Here is a 19150-nt window from a genome sequence, read left to right as displayed (position 1 = left end):
ACTCACCTTACCTCTCTCTGCACCCAGGCTGTCTACCACTATGACTATGTGCACAGCGTCAGAGGCAAAGTGGCCCCAACTACAAAAACTGTGGATCTGGACCGGGCCCTCCACGCATACAAGCTTCAGAGTGAGGTGGGTGTTGGGAAAGGGGAGTGTCGGCAGAAAGCCAGGCCATGGGGCTCATTGAGGCAGCTTGGCTTATGCATCTTCACTGACTGGTCTTGTAAGATAGAAATGCTGTTCTATTCCATGAGTTTTGGAAAACAAACAAAACAGCAAAAACCAACAAATAACTTACTATTCCGCCGTGAGTTGGAAACACAAACCAGTATGCCTTATGCCTTGACTTCCTTCTCGACTAATGCGATCCTCCCAATAAGCAGACAAACAAATCATAAGTGGGCACATAGATGACCAACATTTGCAAGTCAGGAAGAAGAGAGCTGGTATGCCATCACTACTCTGAAAAACCTTAAAATCACAATGGCAGAGTTAAGGCATTTGGTATAAAAGGCTAGTAATAGTAAGAGATAAAGGTAGAAACTGCCATTTGAGTTTGGAAGCTGAAGAACAGGGACCTATCTCTCATCCCCCTTTCCTGTGTGACCTCAGGAAGCTGCTTGACTGCTATTTTGTATCTTGAATATGCCAGTTGTTTTTTTTTTTTCCACTTTAAGCACTATGCTTAAGCTTGTAGCTCCCCTGAGAGCCAGAATATTTAAAACTATAAACAGACCTTTACCCTACACTCCTTCTCCACTAATATATCCATCTTGACCTCATTCTTTGATGTCACTATGTTTGGGGAATACAGGAGGACAATATCAGATGTGCCTCATAATAATAACCACCACCTCAGAGACCATAGATGGCTTGAGTCTCTCCCGAGGGTGGGGTTAATGACAGAGATGGTGCTTGGCTGCCTATCTTGTCTGTATGCTCCGAATTCTTTCCACAAGTCATGAGGCCAGTCAGGTACATGTTTGGAAGCATAAACACCCTCATTTCTATAAGCCATTTCCCTCTTTCAGCCTTGTCTTAATTTGTCCTGTTGCTTTCATGAAATACCCTGACAAACATAAGGAGAAAAGACCATCCTGGTTCATAGTTCAGGGGTCCATGGCAGGAACTTGAAGCAGCTGGTTATATTCTGTTCACAGTCGGGAAGCAGAGGGAGATGAGTCTTTGTACTTAGCATCTTCCCTTCTATACAACCTAGGAGCCAAACACTTGCCATGGGTTTGCTCTCCATTAGGGTGTGCCTTCCCATTCCTATGAACTCAATCAAGAATATCCCTCCTGGATATGTTCAGGGGCTAACCTAATGTAATTCCTCACAGGTATGCCTCTAGGCCTGACTCCTAGGAGATCCTGTAAAGATCCTACAGAGGCGATAGCACCAACCCCTACAAGTCTTTTTTGTTTTTTCCCAAAACAGTAAGACAAGAGGAGCCTGGCTGAGTTCATGATTCTTACAACTGAAGTTCCTGAAACCAACTCAGGACATAAATAGATCAACTGTGTGACCAAAACTCTAATGAACTCCATGTGATGTGTTTAACTCCATGTTATTTGATGCTAAAAGACATCTTACTTGCTCTTTTTTATCCTGGCAGAATTTGTACAAGAAAGGCCTGCGCTTCCTGCCTACTGGGTACAGGCTCCCTGTTGACACCCCTCATTTCAATCACACCAAGGACACCCGCTACATGAGCAGCTATGTGAGTAATCCTCATTCTGTCAGGGTCTATAATTTGAATGTGAAGAAACTAATAAGATTAGTTAGTAATCTCTTGTCATGCTCAAATTATACCCAGAAAGCTCAACATGATGGTGGAAAGGGTAGAGGCAGATGTCATGTTTCCTGGGGATCTGATGACATTGGCTGCTTCTACAGTTTGGGTGTGCCTGACTAGAGTAGTGTGTTAGAACAAGACATCACAGACACCTTGGTTCAGCACTCAGAGCTGTCGAGATGCCCGTTTCAACTGGCCTTAGACTAGAAGCATCACAAGCGCTCACTACATTGTTAACTGGAAGTGCAACTTCATATACGCACTGTGTGTTGTGGATGTAAACTTAGGAGACATCACTGTGTCCCTTTGAGGAGACTTCTTGCCAAGCTGCTGAGCCGGACACTTACCTTGCCTTTTACCTCTGTGCTCAGTTCATAGGTAGCCGGTGGGGGGGGGGGGGGGGGGGGGGGTGTCTAGATTCCTGCTGCTAGTAACTTGCCATAGGTTGCCTTGGGCACTTCCCTGGTTTTGTCCAAGCTAGCATAGGACCTGAGACATGTACTCCAGGGGCAAGTCTTAGAAAAGTGTGGTAGTCTACAGGCCACACCATGAACCAACCATTGTCTGAAGAGCAAGACTAAGCTCTTTCTCATTGATGTTCACCTTCAGAATCCTAGGAATTGATCCTGCTGACCAGACAGTGCCAACATGGCCCAATAATGCACTTCCAAAGTAGACATTAAAAGATTTAAGAATCAAACCTGTTATTTTTAGAAGTCGCTCAATAAGTCATCCTTCAATATTAAAAAATATCATCTTGGTCCTTTTTATGTTTCTGAATTTTCAAGCCACTTTGAGATTAAAGTGATAGGGTTTTTTTTCTTGTGTTTTTGTATCATCTCCTACAAAAAGATTTCACCTGGTAAGGGGATTTTTTTAACCTTTTCAGGCATGTCTTTATCATTCAGCTAATACTTTCAAGGCTTAGGATCATATTAAAATCATGTGATTGGGGCCAGTGAGACAGCTCAGAGGCCAAAAGCATATTCTATGTGAGCTGGCACCAGATCTGACTCCCAGAGCCCATGGAAAGAGGAAACAGATTCCAGAAATTGGCCTTCTGACCTCCATATACATGTGCTTTACCCACAGACACACACCATGCACACACACACACACACACACACACCAATAATAAAGAAATAACATTTAATTTATGTCAATGACTAGTTCTTAAAGTTGATGTTTAGAGAATAAATTTTAAATCAAGGCACAGTCTCTTTTCTAGCTGAGAGATATAGTACAGTTCTTTGTGTAGCCATCAACTGATCTCCATCTGCGTTTGCTTTCTCAGTTCAAATACAAAGAAGCCTATGAACACATCAAGGCAAATGGGTACACGCTTGGACCCAAGGACGTCCCATTTGTCCATGTCCGGAGAGTCAACAACGTTACTAGTGAGGTACCGTGAACACTCATTCTCTGGGAAAACTACTGAACTTCAAAATGATGGCTTTGTTTGGAAAACATTAAGAATTCCTGTGTTTCATCTGTAAGCTTGCAGACTGGACAACAGGATGAGGACCCTATTTTGGTTCTGGTGCCTCTCTCAGTGTTTCTGTCTGTTTGTTTTGTTTTGTTTGTTTTCCTATTTGTTAAATCATCATAGAGACTTGGTTCCATAAACTACACTGAGCTTTTTATTTTTCTAAAGAAATAATTCATTTTGGTATCTGTGTTAAATCTTTCATTTGATTGTATTTGTGCCTGGCTTATCACCCTGCTTTTCATCAGCTCTATTTGTATATCTGCCCTACTAAACTACCATCTCATGGAACACAGACTACTTTACACCTGAATTCTTCACCTAAATGAAAGAAGCATTTTCTTTCATTCTAATCTTAAATCATTTTGTAGTCCCAGAATTTCCTCTCTTGGTCCTTTGTGTAAAGTATTTGTTTATTAGTCAGTAGATACCCTTATGATCCTGCCCTAAACATTGAGAATGGTTTCTCCTTCACTGCAGAGACTATATCGAGAACTGTATCACAAACTAAAAGACAAGATTCATACAACTCCAGACACACCTGAAATCCGCCAAGTCAAGAAGACACAAGAAGCTGTCAGTGAGGTACGAGTATGGGAAGCAGACAGGCTCTCTGTCCAGGGAGAAATGCTGACTATTTGCTCTCTAACATGACTATGTTCTCCCCCACTTTAGTTGATCTACAAATCAGACTTCTTCAAGATGCAGGGTCACATGATCTCGCTGCCATACACACCCCAAGTGTTGCACTGTCGCTACGTGGGAGACATTACCAGTGATGTAAGCATCTTATAAGCTCTTTCTATGAGTCCAAGTGGAGAAATAGCATTGCTTTTAGCATTTAAGATACTCAGTGTGAGCCATTGAACTGAGTATAGGGTCCCCAATGAAGGAACTAGAGGAAGGACCAAAGGAGCTGAAGGGTTTGCAGCCCCTTAGGATGAACAACAATATGAACTAACTAGTACCCTCAGAGCTCCCAGGGTCTCAACCACCAACCAAGGAGTACACATAGTGGGACTGATTGCTCTGGCAGCATGTGTATAGTAGAGGATTGCAAAGTCGGTCATCAATGGGAGGAGAGGACCTCAGCCCTGTGAAGGTTCTGTGCCCCAGTGTAGGGGAATGCCAGGGCCAATAAGTGAAAGAGGGTGGAGTGGCAAGCAGGGAGAGGGGGGAAGCAACAGGGGTTTGTTCTTGTTGGGGTTTTTTGTTGTTTGTTTGTTTGTTTGTTTTGTTTTGTTTTGGAGGGGAAACTGGGAAAGGAGAAACCATATGACGTGTAAATAAAGAAAATATATAATAAAAAAGAAAAAGAAGAAAATACTCCGTATGGGCTTTAAAAAGCTTTTTCCACTGCATATTTCATAACTTATGTACAATTTGGAGGTGAAATTGTGAGGGAATTCCCACAGTTTTCTGGCCACAGGAAAAGTCATGAGAAAACCAGTGGAGGAACAGGAATGGCCACCATGTCCTCTTGTTCAGTCACTGCCATTCTGTGTCAACACAAGATCTTCACCAACTCCTACTGTTCTAGTGTCTTGTGTCCCTGGTCATATTAGGTTTCTTTCTTCTCCTGATCCTGTTAGCACTCCCTCTTAGTATCTTCCTACTGCCATTAAAAACAAACAAACAAACAAACAAACAAACAAACAAAAGCTTTTTGGATGTCTCCTTTTCCTGGTGGACCCACTCATTGAATCTGCAAATTTTTCCTAGACAGGATAACACAATATCACTGTTCTCCATTTGGCTGAGGGTTAGAGATTTAATGTACAGTTTGGATGCAGACAGAGTAAGAGAATAAGGTATACATGTTGAATCAAGCTTTAGAAAAATCCAGTCCCCCCCCCCCTTATCTGTAGAGGAAACCTTCCATAGACCACCAATGGATGGAACAAACCATGACTCTACTACATACTCTTGATAGAGTTTAAATTGTGACTAAGGCACACAACAGTAAGTTAACAACTCATAATACAGTAAAATAATCATAACAATATACTAAAATAAAAGATATTTAAAATGCACACACTGCTTCTTTCTGGAATTTTCTAGTTTTTTCATAACAGTTGACAATGGAAAACTGAAACCACAGAAAGCAAAACTGCACCAGTGAAGAAGTGTGGCTGTCTGTGTCCTTTTGACTTATATTTACACTGGCTCATAACTATATGTCTGCGTTTGCTCCACAGATTAAATACAAAGAGGACCTGCAGATCTTGAAGGGACTTGGCTGCTTCCTGTATGACACCCCTGACATGGTCAGGTCCCGGCATCTAAGGAAACTCTGGGTGAGGACACATCTTCACAGCTTCCCCAATACAGCTATCATACACCCCATTGCTAGCTTCTAGTCAGGGGAAGAGCAGAAAGAATCTTAGGCCTACATCTACTTTTAAGGTAAAATTTGCCACCAACCCACTTGAGTAGGTCATATTTTACTTATGATGATCTGTGCCTGTTATAAACTTAACTTAACTTAGGTAATTAACTTAGCTAAGTGATGGTTATTTTTGTTCTTGTTTGATATTGTTTTGTTCCCCCCAGAGGGAGAAAATGGGGTAGAAATGATGAGACCCTTAGCATCCCAGGACACATTTAGAGCCTTCTCAGTTTGCATATGACAGTCATTTGAAAGACATAACATTCGTTCCCTTAAATGACTAATCAACTTGTGTTTCTGGCTTTCTTCTTCTAAGTCGAATTACCTATACACGGATAATGCCAGGAAGATGCGAGACAAATACAAAGTGGTGCTCGACACCCCAGAATACAGAAAAGTGCAGGAACTGAAGACACATCTGAGTGAGGTAAGGATGCATCACCTGCCACTACATAAAAGGCAGGTAGACCAGATGGACTGAGCTACTCAAGATTCTCAGTTCCTGTCTATGATGATCAGTACTCGTTGATGACAAGGAAAAGATGTCCCTTCTGTGCTTGACTGCAGAGTGTCCCAGTGTCTCTATATAAATCAGTTGGCCTGTTCATGTTTTTTTCTCTTCTTGTAAAAAGGACATTAATAGTTGCCCTTCTCTAACTAGGGTAAATAAGAGATTTGACATGATTTTATAGCTTAGAAAGTCTTTGCCTTAAACAATTGTCTACAAACTAACATTAATTCAAGTTTTTCTGTCTTTGTGTATGGAACTAAGGATATAGCAACAGGGTAATTGACTTTGGGGTTGCTTGATAATGTCTGCTGTGTTGATGCAAAGGCATGGAGAGAAAGTTCAGGAGGCAAATATTCATGAACCATCAATTTAGAAGGAAGAAACTTCGCCAGTTGTAGCAGTCAGTTGCCTGCCTTACCCCCAAGCAAGCAGTCAGGGCATCCACAGAACACTAGCCATGCCAGCCAAGAGGAAGTGACAGAGGGTTCTTCTCTTGCCTCTAGCTGGTGTACAGAGCCTCAGGCAAGAAGCAGAAGTCTATCTTCACTTCAGTTCCTGACACCCCTGACCTTCTAAGAGCCAAGCGAGGACAGAAGCTTCAGAGTCAGGTAATGCCTATGATTAATGAAAATTTATTAGTCTTCCATGAGGTGTAAGACTACTGGACAACTAACCTGGGTTGGTTGCTGTCCTTGCTGCAGCCTATGTCCACTAATACAGCAGTTTTCTTTGGGACTATCATAACTGCGCTTGGGTTTTCACAGGCAGAGGCTCCATGTCTTCTCTGCTAAGGGCTGTCTGATTTTATCCTCAGGTCATGAGCTCTAAGTAGTAAAAATGGTTCTTTGATCACTTTAATAATGTGTCTGTTATCTACAGACCAATGAAACTCTGTCACATAGGCAGGCCAAGTTAGGGGGAAAGGACGCTGAAGGATCTTTCAGACTCCATTTAGTCTTATGTTGGCATTCCTTATCACGTGGCTTTCCACTGGATCAAGTCCAGCAGAAGGACTTTTAGACAGCTGGTTCATGGATACATGTTTTCAAATGTCACATCCAGAGAAACAAATTCACAAAACACATACACCGACAACAACCTTAGGTAGCCAAATACACACACACATAGATCAAGACTCGAAATGAAGAGGAACAGACTGAAACTTCATCTCTAACTCTTCCCCTGTTCTCTTATTACCCAGTATCTCTATGTTGAGCTTGCCACTAAAGAGAGACCCCATCACCATGCTGGAAATCAGACCACAGCCTTGCAGCATGCTAAAGATGTGAAGGACATGGTCAGCGAGGTAAGATAAGGATTCCATACCAACACATCCATTAGCTAAGAAATCCTTCCAAGCCTTTACCTGTTATGTCAATGAGCCTTTTACCACTACAAAGTATGCTCATCATCACCCAGACACAGAAGCTGTGCTCTACGAATGAGATACACTACGCCTTTCTCTTAGTTTTGTGACTTGGGTGTAAATTGGAAAGGGTTAAAACATGAACTTGGGCTGGTGCCATGGCTCTACACATGAAGAGCCATGTTATTGTATGTGCTTTTGGGACAAGCCTGACAGCCTGGAGTTCAATCCCCAGAGCCCACATAAAATTGGAAGGAGAACCAACCCACACAGTTATCCTCAGACTGCATGCATATGTCATATGCATGTATATACACACACCAACACGCCACAATAATTATTATGGAATTTAAACTTGTTTGTCTTTCTCTCCTCTTTGTATACCTTAGAAAAAGTACAAGATTCAATATGAAAAGATGAAGGACAAGTATACACCAGTTGCAGACACACCGATCCTCATCAGAGCCAAGAGAGCTTACTGGAATGCCAGTGATGTGAGTGCCCCTTCCTTTCTTGCTTCTCCTGCTATAATAGAGAGAGCTGTTCTGTTACATCTATCGCTCCAAGTCATTGCCCACAGCATGGATCAGGAAAGAACACACACACACACACACACAGCATCACTCCAGCCAAGTAGCTAAGAACTGTGTTGAGATGCTACAAGCTAGTCATTATCTCCTGGGCAACAACATGACCCTTCCTTTTAGTTCTTGGGCAGCATCCTAGAGATACTTGATAGCTAGTTCATTTAGACATAAAATGATGGTCTTGGGTACAAAAAATATATATATTCAGTTAAGTTGCCTGATCTTCAGTTCTATATAATTTGTCTAATTTTTCTTGTGTGAAATAGGATGAGAAACATGGTAATAGAGTAAGACTACACACACACAAAAAAAGTTAATAATGTGTCTATTACACTCTGAGCTTGTTAGTGCTTGGGAAATTCTCTCTATCTTCTCTTAAGTGCCTACTGTAGAGTGTGTGAGTGCCAGGACACATAAGTACAGTAGCTAGAATCAGAGGAGGGACTTCTTTGTCCACATCACCCGACCAGGGAAAAATCTGCCTTCTATTGCCAGGTTCATCTGTTTCTGAAGATAGGAATCACTAGTCCTCTTGAGGGAGGGTCTCCTGGCTTTGTGCCTCAGAACTCAACTGTAGATGTGCTATATCTATTGCTACAACTCTTAGTGGATTGGACAACTAGACTTACACCTAGCTGAAAGCCCCAGCCAGCACTATGTACCCACAGTGTAACTCTAGATTTCATGGCGGCATCAGGTAATTACTAGGAAAAAGACAATTCTAGTTAGTTCTTAAACTGCAAGCTGAGAAAACTATAGATTCACTTCAAAAATCTATCCTTCAGTATAGTTTCAGTCCTTGTGTGACATCCCCTGTCTTTGTCATTCAAGGTTACAGCTGAATTTTTCACATTTTGTTTTGTTGACTTAAGTTTTTACTTTGTAGCCAAGGTGGCCTCTCATTCACTGTGTAGCCCAGGTTGGCCTCAAACTCACAATAGTCCCTCCCAAATCCTGAGAGTACACTGTTTGAGTCACTGTGCCCAATACTTGTCAATATTAACTTGTATCAAATTTAATTTTCTTTGCATACACTGAGATTGATCCCAGGGCCCAACTGTACCCTAGAACTTCCCCTATAGCAATTTTTGTATTCTTAATCTTTAACAGTCCTTAAAAAACCAAAATTCTAAAAAAATCTTAATCTTTTAAAACACTCCAGCGCAACAAGGATGTTAGATTTGATATATCAACCATGGCTGGACCCACAAGTAATTTTCTAACATCACCCATGTAAAAAACAAAGTATTTCAGAATACACCTCTTTCACTACATGCTTGCTCAGGACCGAAAGCAGGTCGCCTAGAGAAGCATCTGTCTTACCCAGATGAGACAAGTAGAGTCATCATGTCACAAAGATGACAGTCATAATAAAGTGAAATTTCAAGACTGCTTAGTGGAAAAGTATTTTAACAGCAGGGGTGGGAGCTGAGACATTATTAGTTTGTCTTAGACAGAGCAAGGCTATGGTCTTCGCTGTTGTTTGCTTCCTCCCCATCCCCGAAATAAAGTCCTTTAACATTTACATATAGTTCTTTTTTAAAGTTAAGTAGTCTTCTATTTAAAGAAAGACAGCAAAGACATACAGAGAATTCTAACATGCCCCACATGGTTTCGCCCATCACTAACAATTGGATATTTGCACAACCATGAACCATGGCTCCATCTATTACTACTTCATCAATCCATGTATTTTTTTTTTTAATTATGAAGTTTCTTTAGTGTCTTTTTCTCTTCCAACATCTGGAGTGGCTTTTCAAGCTTTTAATAGATTAAATGGGTTTAATAGATTAATAGATTTAAATAGATTTTCCCTAATTTCATTCATGGGGAAATCTAAGAGAGAAACTCACGAGAGTTAAAACTGAACTGACCTGAGTTATTTAACTTGGTAATCTTCATAAACAGTGTTGTATTCTCTCTTAACAGCTTCGCTACAAAGAAACATTTCAGAAGACTAAAGGGAAATATCACACAGTGAAGGACGCCCTGGACATTGTGTATCATCGCAAAGTCACAGATGACATCAGTAAAGTATGTCCCTGGATGTGACCGCTTGAAATGGGTTCTGTGACCCAACACTTCTCACTTTTCTAAAACTACAGGGGATGTGCTTTATATTAATTTTGAGTCAACTTTATAGCTGCCTTTACATTTTTACAGGTGAAATACAAGGAAAACTACATGAGCCAGCTGGGAATCTGGAGTTCCATTCCCGATCGCCCTGAACATTTCCACCACCGGGCCGTCACTGATGCTGTCAGCGATGTGAGTATTATCATCCGTTTTCACATAGAAATCTGTTCTCCCCTGTGAGTTATGACATCAGCCACTGCATAAAAACTGCTGCACTACTTGCCTAGTTTACTCTTTTGTTTTTTGCAGAGATAGGGAGTAGGTCTCACATGCCACGGCACATGAGAAACAGTGAATGCATTGGGTTCAAAGGACGACTTGTGGGAGTTGGGTCTCCCACTACCATTAGGGATCTCTGTCGCATGTACCTTTACCTGCTGAGCCATTTAGTTGGCCCCACTTCCATAGAGTTTAGATCTTGGGTATGGTTTTATTAATTAAAATGTAATTCCTAAGTGATTAAGCCTGAGCTTAGGAGAGGGAAAATTATACTCAAATTTGTCCCCCTTTGTTTTCCTCAATGACTTAAAGCAATATAGTTCATACCTATCGTGGGTCCTTTGAAGAGAATATGACAGGAAGCAAGGCCCATTTAGGAAGAGGTTTCACCTGTCTGCGTGACAGATTAGCTGCCAAGCCAATGATATTCTCTATAGAAAAGTATACTGGTTAAGGTTGAGTTTAATTAATAATAAAAATGAAAATTTCTAAATATTATAAATCATAAGAAATCAGTAATTCTAGAAATTTATTTAATAAAACAGACTATTTTAAATCTTCATTACATTGACAAACTTTGGGAATCAAAGTTTCCAATTTGTTCACTTGGATGGCTCCTAACCTATACCTCTTAGAGATGAATTACTAAAACGCCTTGATACTCCTCTTCTCTTAGGTAAAATATAAAGAAGATTTGACCTGGCTTAAAGGCATTGGTTGCTATGCCTATGATACTCCTGACTTGACGCTAGCTGGACAGAACAAGACTCTCTACAGCAAGGTATACCTACTATCTTCTCCAGGAGAGCGGCTTTGTCATTAAATATAATATCGGAGCTTGCAGAGATGAGCCCTGGGAAAGCCTTTTATAGCTTTGTCTCTGTCCTCACTTCTAGACCCTGTAACTCAACCCATGCTGAACTCTTCACTTTTAGAGATTTTCAAATTTGTTTTGTTTTGGTTTTTGACTGGGTCTTACTATGTAGCCTGGGCTGGCCTAGAACTTACTATGTGTACTGAGTAGTTGGCCTTGAACTCACAGAGCTCTGGCTCTCTCTGCCTCCTGAAGAGTTAGGATTAAAGGCATGTGCAGTCATGCCTGGCTAGAGATTTCCTTAGTGCTGACCTCATTAATGGGGCTTATTTGTATTTGGTGAAGAATTATGTAGTATGACTATTTATGACTATTCCAGAGTTCCCTCTCATGAATGTATAGGGATGATTCACCTGACTAGAGCATTAATACAGCAACAAATATCAAGTATGGTTATTTTAATATACAAACAATGTATATGAGGCGAATTACAGTTTGGGGACCTCATTTTTCTATTAAAAAAATAAATCAGTTGAATTTGCTTTTAATCTAAAATAAAAAACATCCAACTTCTCTGATAGGTGCCAGACAGAAGATATTTTACAGTAGACTTGGTGGGTCCTATTTATTATAGCATCTATTTTCTTTGTTAGAATCACTTAAAGTTATATTTTTAAAACATTCTTAATTTGTAGAGCTGTTTAAAAACAAGTTGCAGGGTAACTAGGTCATTACCCACTCTGCTCTGTAAAACTTTATTTAGTTGCTAGAAAACTATAGTTTAATGGACCAAAAACTGCTTTCCCATGGCCTATCAAAATACATTAAAGTAGAATCATTGCACTATGCCAAAACAGAGAAGAAGAAACTTTCAGTCTTTGCACAGCATGGAATTTGTATTTGGTGAGCATCTAGTAGCATACTGTGTATTTAGGACTATTTTCAGGATGTCAACCCTTCCGCTTTGCACTGCTCCAGGAGATAAAGAAAAAAAAAACTCAATAAAGACTTGTTAGCTCTATTATCAGCATTATTACAATTATAAGATAAAGAGCATTGCTCATCCGTAAGATTGGATAAACAATAAAATAATTCTGTTTTTTCCCCCAGTATAAGTATAAAGAAGTATTTGAAAGAACAAAGTCAAACTTCAAGTATGTTGCTGACTGTCCAATTAACAGACATTTCAAGTATGCAACTCAATTGATGAATGAGGTACGTACAACTAATTTGATTAGGCCTATCCAGTTCTCTTAAGAAATCTATAGGGCTATTTCATTAAAATCTAATATATAGCATGACAGAAAATCTGTCCTAAATGTCCATTCCATTTAAGGACTTGGAAAGACTATACAATGTCATTATCTGGTAGGCTCTGCCAAAACCTTGAGTAGGCCTACGTTCATCTTCACCTCTGTAACAGTCTTATGGTGCCAGAGAGAGGATGGATTTTATGAACTATCATCTAAATGCCTTTAACCTGTGAAGACCTGGGAGACCTAGATGGTCAAGGTTGATTCAGTAATCCCAGAAAGGTACCAAAATGGAAGTGGTTAGAACTCTGGTTCCCTTAATAGGGATAGTTATGTGAATCATGCATTCAAATATATTATTGTTACTCCCATGGGACTGGATGCATAGTAGTATCTATTTACAGCTCCCTTTATATTCTACTCCTCCTTTCTTATATCTGTTTTTATAGTGATATAACGAATATAATTCGAGCAAGTTGAAATAATCAAGCAGTGAGTCCTAACTGGGGAGTTTTTATAATGTTTAGATGTTTTCATAACTAAACTTACACTTTTCTACTTTCAGATAATCCGTGGACTTGCATAAGTTCAAACATGTTAGATAGTTAATAAGGGAGAAGTAACAATGAGACTGTAACCAGCGGTGCATTTCCATGTATGGCCTTTGCCAATTTTAATTCATTTTTCTCTATTTCATTTCAAGACATTTCCAGGCAGGAAAACTCTCAAAACAATACCATCAGCAGCTTCCCATGACAGTCTTGATATATTTTATTTTCCCTATTTCATGAATAATTTCCAAGTGTCTTTTAAATCATCAAGTAAGTTAGTACAACTTCCCTTGAGTAAACCTAGTTATACTTTTGGATATTATAGTTAGTTATACTTATGTATAGCATTAATTATACTTTTAGATTCTTGCTGCCTTGTATATTAAACTTGTAGGTTACTGGGACCTCATTTTAAATACAGCGTAAGATTCTATACAGCCTGGCATCACTAACATCTTTGTCTTATGCCAAGATGAAAACATATGGGCCTAAGGTCCTTCGGTTAGCTCCAGTGGTTGCTCTCTCCCAGGTTCCAGCCTCTCTCCAGAAAATCTATGTTCACTTGTCATTCTGACTCTCCGTATGATCATCTAAACATTGTCCTGGGGATTGATAGGTTTCAAACTCTCTGGAGTGCTTTGATTGAGACATTACCTTGTACCCTCCATGTCATATTCTTGCTATAATTTAATATGATGTTTGAGCAGAAAAAATACAGAGCTGATTATGAGCAGCGGAAAGATAAATACCACCTGGTAGTCGATGAACCTAGACATCTGCTGGCTAAGACCGCAGGCGACCAGATCAGCCAGGTACTGTGATGAGGCCAGCGGCTCGGCCCAGGCAGGACTGTGCTCCGATTTCTCCCAAGGTGTCGTCCCGTCTGCTGCAAGGATGTCATAGGTTCTGCCTATGATATTGGGATGTTCTGTTTCAAAATATCTGTCTAGCCACCCAAAGAGCCTGTGAGCTATTTGAGTGTGCCAGTCAATGCTCTGTGTACTCACTTGTGCCGTGGTGAAGGTGAAAACAGAAGCCAGGGCTCTCTCTGTTTTATTCTTCTGTAGAACCCATTTGTTAACAGCAACTATAAACTGCAAATTGAGTTGTTAAAAAAAATGTTTTTTTAAGTTATGGAAGAAAAAAGACAGAGGAAATCCCTACTATATTTTTCTGTTCTGATGATGTCATCTTCGTAAGGCACTCTGGGTGGTGACATACATATTGCTACCTCTGTCCTACTCATTTGCAAGGATTGCGGAGAGCCAAAGTATAAATAGTTCAGCCACTCTCCTTGCATTCCACACGGGGGCTTCACCGTACAGCTCTGTGAGTGCGCAAAGTGTGCTAAGCCTACATCTCTTCACTCAGAGGTGACTGGGATATAGAGCTATGTTCTTTCTGTCTTCATGAGTCTCTTTTGTGCTTCACTGCTCTTTGCATGGACAGAGAAAATATAAATCTAGTGCCAAGATGCTTCTGAAACAAGGCTGTAATGAAATCCTGCGCCCAGATATGTTGACTGCTCTCTACAATACACACATGTGGAGCCAGGTAATGTCTAACAGGGTGTGAAAAGCAGGCCTAGACCTTCGGTGCAGTTCCTTTTACGCTTTCATTGGCCTCCTCTCCTGACCTCTGCCCCTGCTGCTTTCCCATGATAAAGCATATGAATATTCACTCCTTAGAAATAAAATCTGACTATGGCCTAGTATACCAGACAGCCACTGTCTGCACATCTAATGCTTAGAAATCTTCAAAGATCAACAGAGTCTCCGTGCATTTTTTTCAAGTTGACATTTGTTTCAAATAACATTTATTCATGTTTTTTAGTGTTTGCTTCGAGAGGAAGATTAGAAATTAATTAGAAATTAAGGTTCTTTGGTACATTAGTGACTTCGAAAGGTCTGAATGTTTAATGTTTTCTTCTAATTGCCCCATTGCTCAGTTCTCGCTGCAACTGTTTCAGAGAGCTAGGGCTAGCCATGTAGCCTGCAGACATTGGCCATATTCATGTTGGTAATATTGTCTTCCCACAAGGTCCATTGCACACACACTGCCACCTTTCCCTCAGAGACTGGAAGAGAAATGTGGTAACTCTTGGCCAATCTTTTGTATTAGTGGAAAGCTTTGCGATTTTAGTTTGTTGTCAAAATAATCTATACAAGAAAGGAATACATTCTCACATAACATCCTTGGCCTTGATAGGATCATCAAAACACTGTGCATGAAAATTTGTTGGTCTCTGTATCTGTCCTGCTTAAAACAGCTTATCTGCATGAAAAAAAAAAAAAGAAAACCACAAAAAAAATGTGACTTGGGAATTAAAAAAACATTCCATTTTGGATGTGGGGGAGAGGGAAGATGGGGGGACTGGGAGGAGTGGAGGGAGGGGAGGCTACTGTTTAGATATATTATATGAAAGAAAAATAAATGATGGGTAGATAGATTATAGATAGATAGAATATATATAGATGGATGGATGGGTGGGTGGGTGGATGGATGGATAGATGGATAGAGTAGAGATAGATAATAGATAGATAGATAGATAGATAGACAGATGATAGATTAAAAAATCTAAAATACTTTAAAAGTCATATATATTCATTTTATTGGATATATATTTTACTTGGACATGGAAAAATACCAATGTAATATGGAATATTAGAGTAAGATTGTCAGTCCAGAGAAGAGTCCAGTCTTCCTCTGAGATTTACTGCATACATGCCCTTGGCTCAGGCTCCTAACATCTGAGAACCCCTTTGCTTCCATGTATATGAAATTTATTGGAAAGTATCTGCCCATGCTACTACACTACTGCAATGAAATACAAACTTTGTTAAACATCTCCAGTTAGCATTTAAGGCAGAAGCCACCGTGATGCCAACACACTCTGGGGCTGCATGAGATTTTGTTAAGGCTTCCATTCTCGAATGTAACTTGTCCTTTCTTCCACAATTTAGATCAAGTATAGGAAAAAGTATGAGAAGTCAAAGGACAAGTTCACCTCAGTTGTGGACACGCCAGAGCACCTGCGCACCACAAAAGTCAACAAGCAAATCAGTGATGTAAGTACAGAGCAAAGGGACTTGCATGCTCAGGCTCAGCACATCTGCCCAGGCAAGGCCCACTGTAGACTGTGTGTGAAATGGTTGTCAGGAGGCGGGAGGCAAGGGGGATTCCTGCCCGCTGTACACAGGGCTCTTCTTTCATACTGAAGACTTGCCATTCAAATCAGCAAGCAAGCCAGGAAGAGACAGAGGCCCCAGCAGATAGCATGTGAATACCTGTCGGGTTTATAGAACTGCCTGTCCTTCCTACTCACTTGCCATGTGTATTTTAAATTGTAAATGGAGAGACATGATGTTGTACCCCCCTGCTTTTTTGATCTGCTTCAGATACTTTATAAACTGGAATACAACAAGGCCAGACCCAGAGGCTACACCACCATCCACGACACACCCATGCTGCTGCATGTCCGCAAAGTGAAGGATGAAGTCAGTGATGTGAGTAACCTTTGTTAGCCCCTCTGTCTTGGACTTTCAATGTGATGCAGTAAACTCTAGGCAGTGACCTGTGGAAAAACCACTCAGCAGCCTAATGCCCTAAAATGACAACCCTCCATCTTCCTTGTGATTCTGTGAGCTGATGGGACACAGCAAAATAGGTCTGTTCCAAATGTTATTGGCAGACAACAGGGGCACGGCTAGGCCAGGATTCAAGGTGGCTCTTCCAAGACCTGGTCCCAGGTTATCAGAGCCACACCGATGTGGATGGAAAGGGCAGGTAGATCCAGAGGCACAGAGTGCAATTGGAGAGAACTCAGTGGCAAAGCTTAGCCCAGGGCAGCAAGACAAAGCTGATTCCTGCAGTTTGTATCAGAGGGAGAGACATGAATATTGGTCAGGTCAAAGGCAACTTTACCAGACCCAGAAATGGACCTGCTCCTCTAGAGATAATGTCAGTTGAGACATGGCCCATGTCTTTAATCCCAGCACTACAGAGGCAGAGGTAGACAGGTCCCTGTGAGTTCTACACCAGCCAGAAGTGTATAGTGAGAGCCCATCTCAAAACCAAAAGCAGACAAAACCAACAGGAAACAGTAAGCTCAAAAGGTCCTTTGGGCTGGGGAGATGGCTCAGCAGTTAAGAGCACTGACTGCTCTTCCAGAGGTCCTGAGTTCAATTCCCAGCACCCACATGGTGGCTTACAAACATCTATAATGGGATCTGATGCCCTCTTCTGGTGTGTCTAAAGATAGTGACAGTGTACTCACATAAAATAAATAAATAAATATTAAAAAAAGATAAAAGTCCTTCTCTGGCACCAGCCTTTGGTGATAAAGGTCTATATGTCACTACAGTGGTTTTGTCCAAGTGTTTTGCTAGGAAACTTGGCAGGAAAAGCTGAGCTGGGTGACCAGGGTGACCGTCAGACAGACGTGGCAGTTCTGATCAAGATGAGCACAGCTCTGTGAAGCTGAGTCCGCAGAGAGCCATACTCACACAACTGACAGTGGATGGCTGACTGTATGAATGAGGCCCCTTCTGTGCCTCTTTTCTGTATTGCTTGGCATCTACCAGTGTAATGTCTAAGCTCTAGGAGGCAGAGGGCCAAAGCTTTGAAGTCAGTTGAGAGTTATTCCTAGAACTCAAACATCATTTTCTCCCTACCTTTTACACCTATTCCAAAAGATGTGTTCACTTGCTGTCACTGAGATGCATCCCCTTAGAAAAAGAAAGTTGTATATTGGCTCCTTGTTGAGCATTTCTACTCTGTGATTGATTGACCCTGTTGCTTGAGCCTGGGTAAGGCTGCAACTTATTTGCTGCAGAGGTACACAGCAAAGCAAAACACTAACCTCAGTGTGAGATACAAAAAAGGAAGAGAAAGGAGTTGCGTCTCACTGTCCCCTCTGAGGACAGGCTACAATGCTGGGAAGTAGCAGGCCTGTAGGAGGGGAAGCCACGTTTTACTGCCTGCCAGCAGCACCTGAGGCTGGGGGCCAAGACGTTAGTTAGCTTATCAGACTTTAGGGAAGTTACAGTTTCAAACTATGGCAAATGAGAAAGAAATGGTCACCAGTTCTGGAAGAGCAGACAGCATAGCCACATTCTAGGACAGCATGTGGAAGAGGTCCCATGGAGGCCATTATAAAAAGTGCAGCGTGACCCAACCAAAACCGCTCTGCCAGCTTTATCTTCCCGGAGAAAATGAACTAGCTGTTATGTTCTCACACTCTGAATATCAGGAGAGTTTGTATTCATAAATTTTCATATTCTTGACTTTAGGTTGGCATAGCAGTACATGCGTATAATCCTAGCATTTGGGAGCCTGGCCAGGAAGATTGCTGGTTTACTATGGCCAGGCAGAGCTGTGTAGAAAGAGCCTGTTTCAAAAGATAAACAATACCAAACCAGATATTTGTTTTGATCTTTATAACTGAAAAACCACCATTGATTCATTGAAAAAAAGATTCAATATTTTTTATTTTTAGAATGTTTAATTCTGTAGCTCAGACTGGCCTAGAGCTCACTTTCTAGCCAAGCCTGGCCTTGAACTCACTATGATTCTCCTGCCTCAGCCTTCCAAAGTGCATGAATCAACATACCTCACCAAAATTCAATGTTTTAAATAACTCCGTGATATCTGAGCTTCTTGGCCCATGCATACACATGTGCACTTGAAACAATGTCAACCAGCCAGACCCCCTCCCCCACCCCCGGAGCTCCTAGGGACTGGACCACCAACCAAAGAATACACATGGAGAGACCCATGGCTCATATGTGGCAGAAGATGGCCTTGTTGGACATCAGTGGGAGGAGTGGCCCTTGGGCCTGAGGGGATTCGATGCCCCAGTGTAGGGGAATGCCAGAGTAGGAAGATGGGAGTGGGTGGGTGGGTGGTGGAGAGGCAGGGGGAAGGGATAGAGGGTTCCAGGGGGGAGACCTGGAAAGGAGATAACATTTGAAATGTAAATAAAGAAAATGTCCAATAAAAGAAGAAGAAGAAGGAAGGAGGAGGAGGAGAAGGAGGAGG

The 19150-nt window shown here is 41.2% G+C and overlaps 1 protein-coding gene across 35 annotated transcripts in view; it reads left to right on the top strand.

Moving 5' to 3' along the window:
• Neb (nebulin) overlaps positions 1 to 19150 on the top strand; it is a 195210-nt gene that overhangs the window by 139710 nt on the left and 36350 nt on the right. For 33 of the 35 annotated variants that reach the window (XM_031370219.1, XM_031370252.1, XM_031370225.1 and 30 more), the window contains exons 113-129: positions 28 to 135; positions 1620 to 1724; positions 3094 to 3201; positions 3766 to 3870; positions 3961 to 4065; positions 5484 to 5582; positions 5991 to 6101; positions 6689 to 6793; positions 7387 to 7491; positions 7941 to 8045; positions 10068 to 10172; positions 10302 to 10406; positions 11170 to 11274; positions 12418 to 12522; positions 13819 to 13923; positions 16075 to 16179; positions 16510 to 16617. In XM_031370219.1, the coding sequence (XP_031226079.1) occupies positions 28 to 135; positions 1620 to 1724; positions 3094 to 3201; positions 3766 to 3870; positions 3961 to 4065; positions 5484 to 5582; positions 5991 to 6101; positions 6689 to 6793; positions 7387 to 7491; positions 7941 to 8045; positions 10068 to 10172; positions 10302 to 10406; positions 11170 to 11274; positions 12418 to 12522; positions 13819 to 13923; positions 16075 to 16179; positions 16510 to 16617 (1794 nt within the window). Of the gene's footprint in view, positions 1 to 27; positions 136 to 1619; positions 1725 to 3093; positions 3202 to 3765; positions 3871 to 3960; positions 4066 to 5483; positions 5583 to 5990; positions 6102 to 6688; positions 6794 to 7386; positions 7492 to 7940; positions 8046 to 10067; positions 10173 to 10301; positions 10407 to 11169; positions 11275 to 12417; positions 12523 to 13818; positions 13924 to 14560; positions 14666 to 16074; positions 16180 to 16509; positions 16618 to 19150 lie in introns of all 35 variants that reach the window. The other 2 variants (XM_031370253.1, XM_031370217.1) reach the window with 2 other exon arrangements.

Source organism: Mastomys coucha, unplaced genomic scaffold (genome assembly GCF_008632895.1).
Source record: "Mastomys coucha isolate ucsf_1 unplaced genomic scaffold, UCSF_Mcou_1 pScaffold15, whole genome shotgun sequence".
Lineage (NCBI taxonomy): Eukaryota > Metazoa > Chordata > Mammalia > Rodentia > Muridae > Mastomys > Mastomys coucha.
Note: the sequence above shows the minus strand (reverse complement) of the source record. Positions and strands in the feature narration are given on the sequence as shown.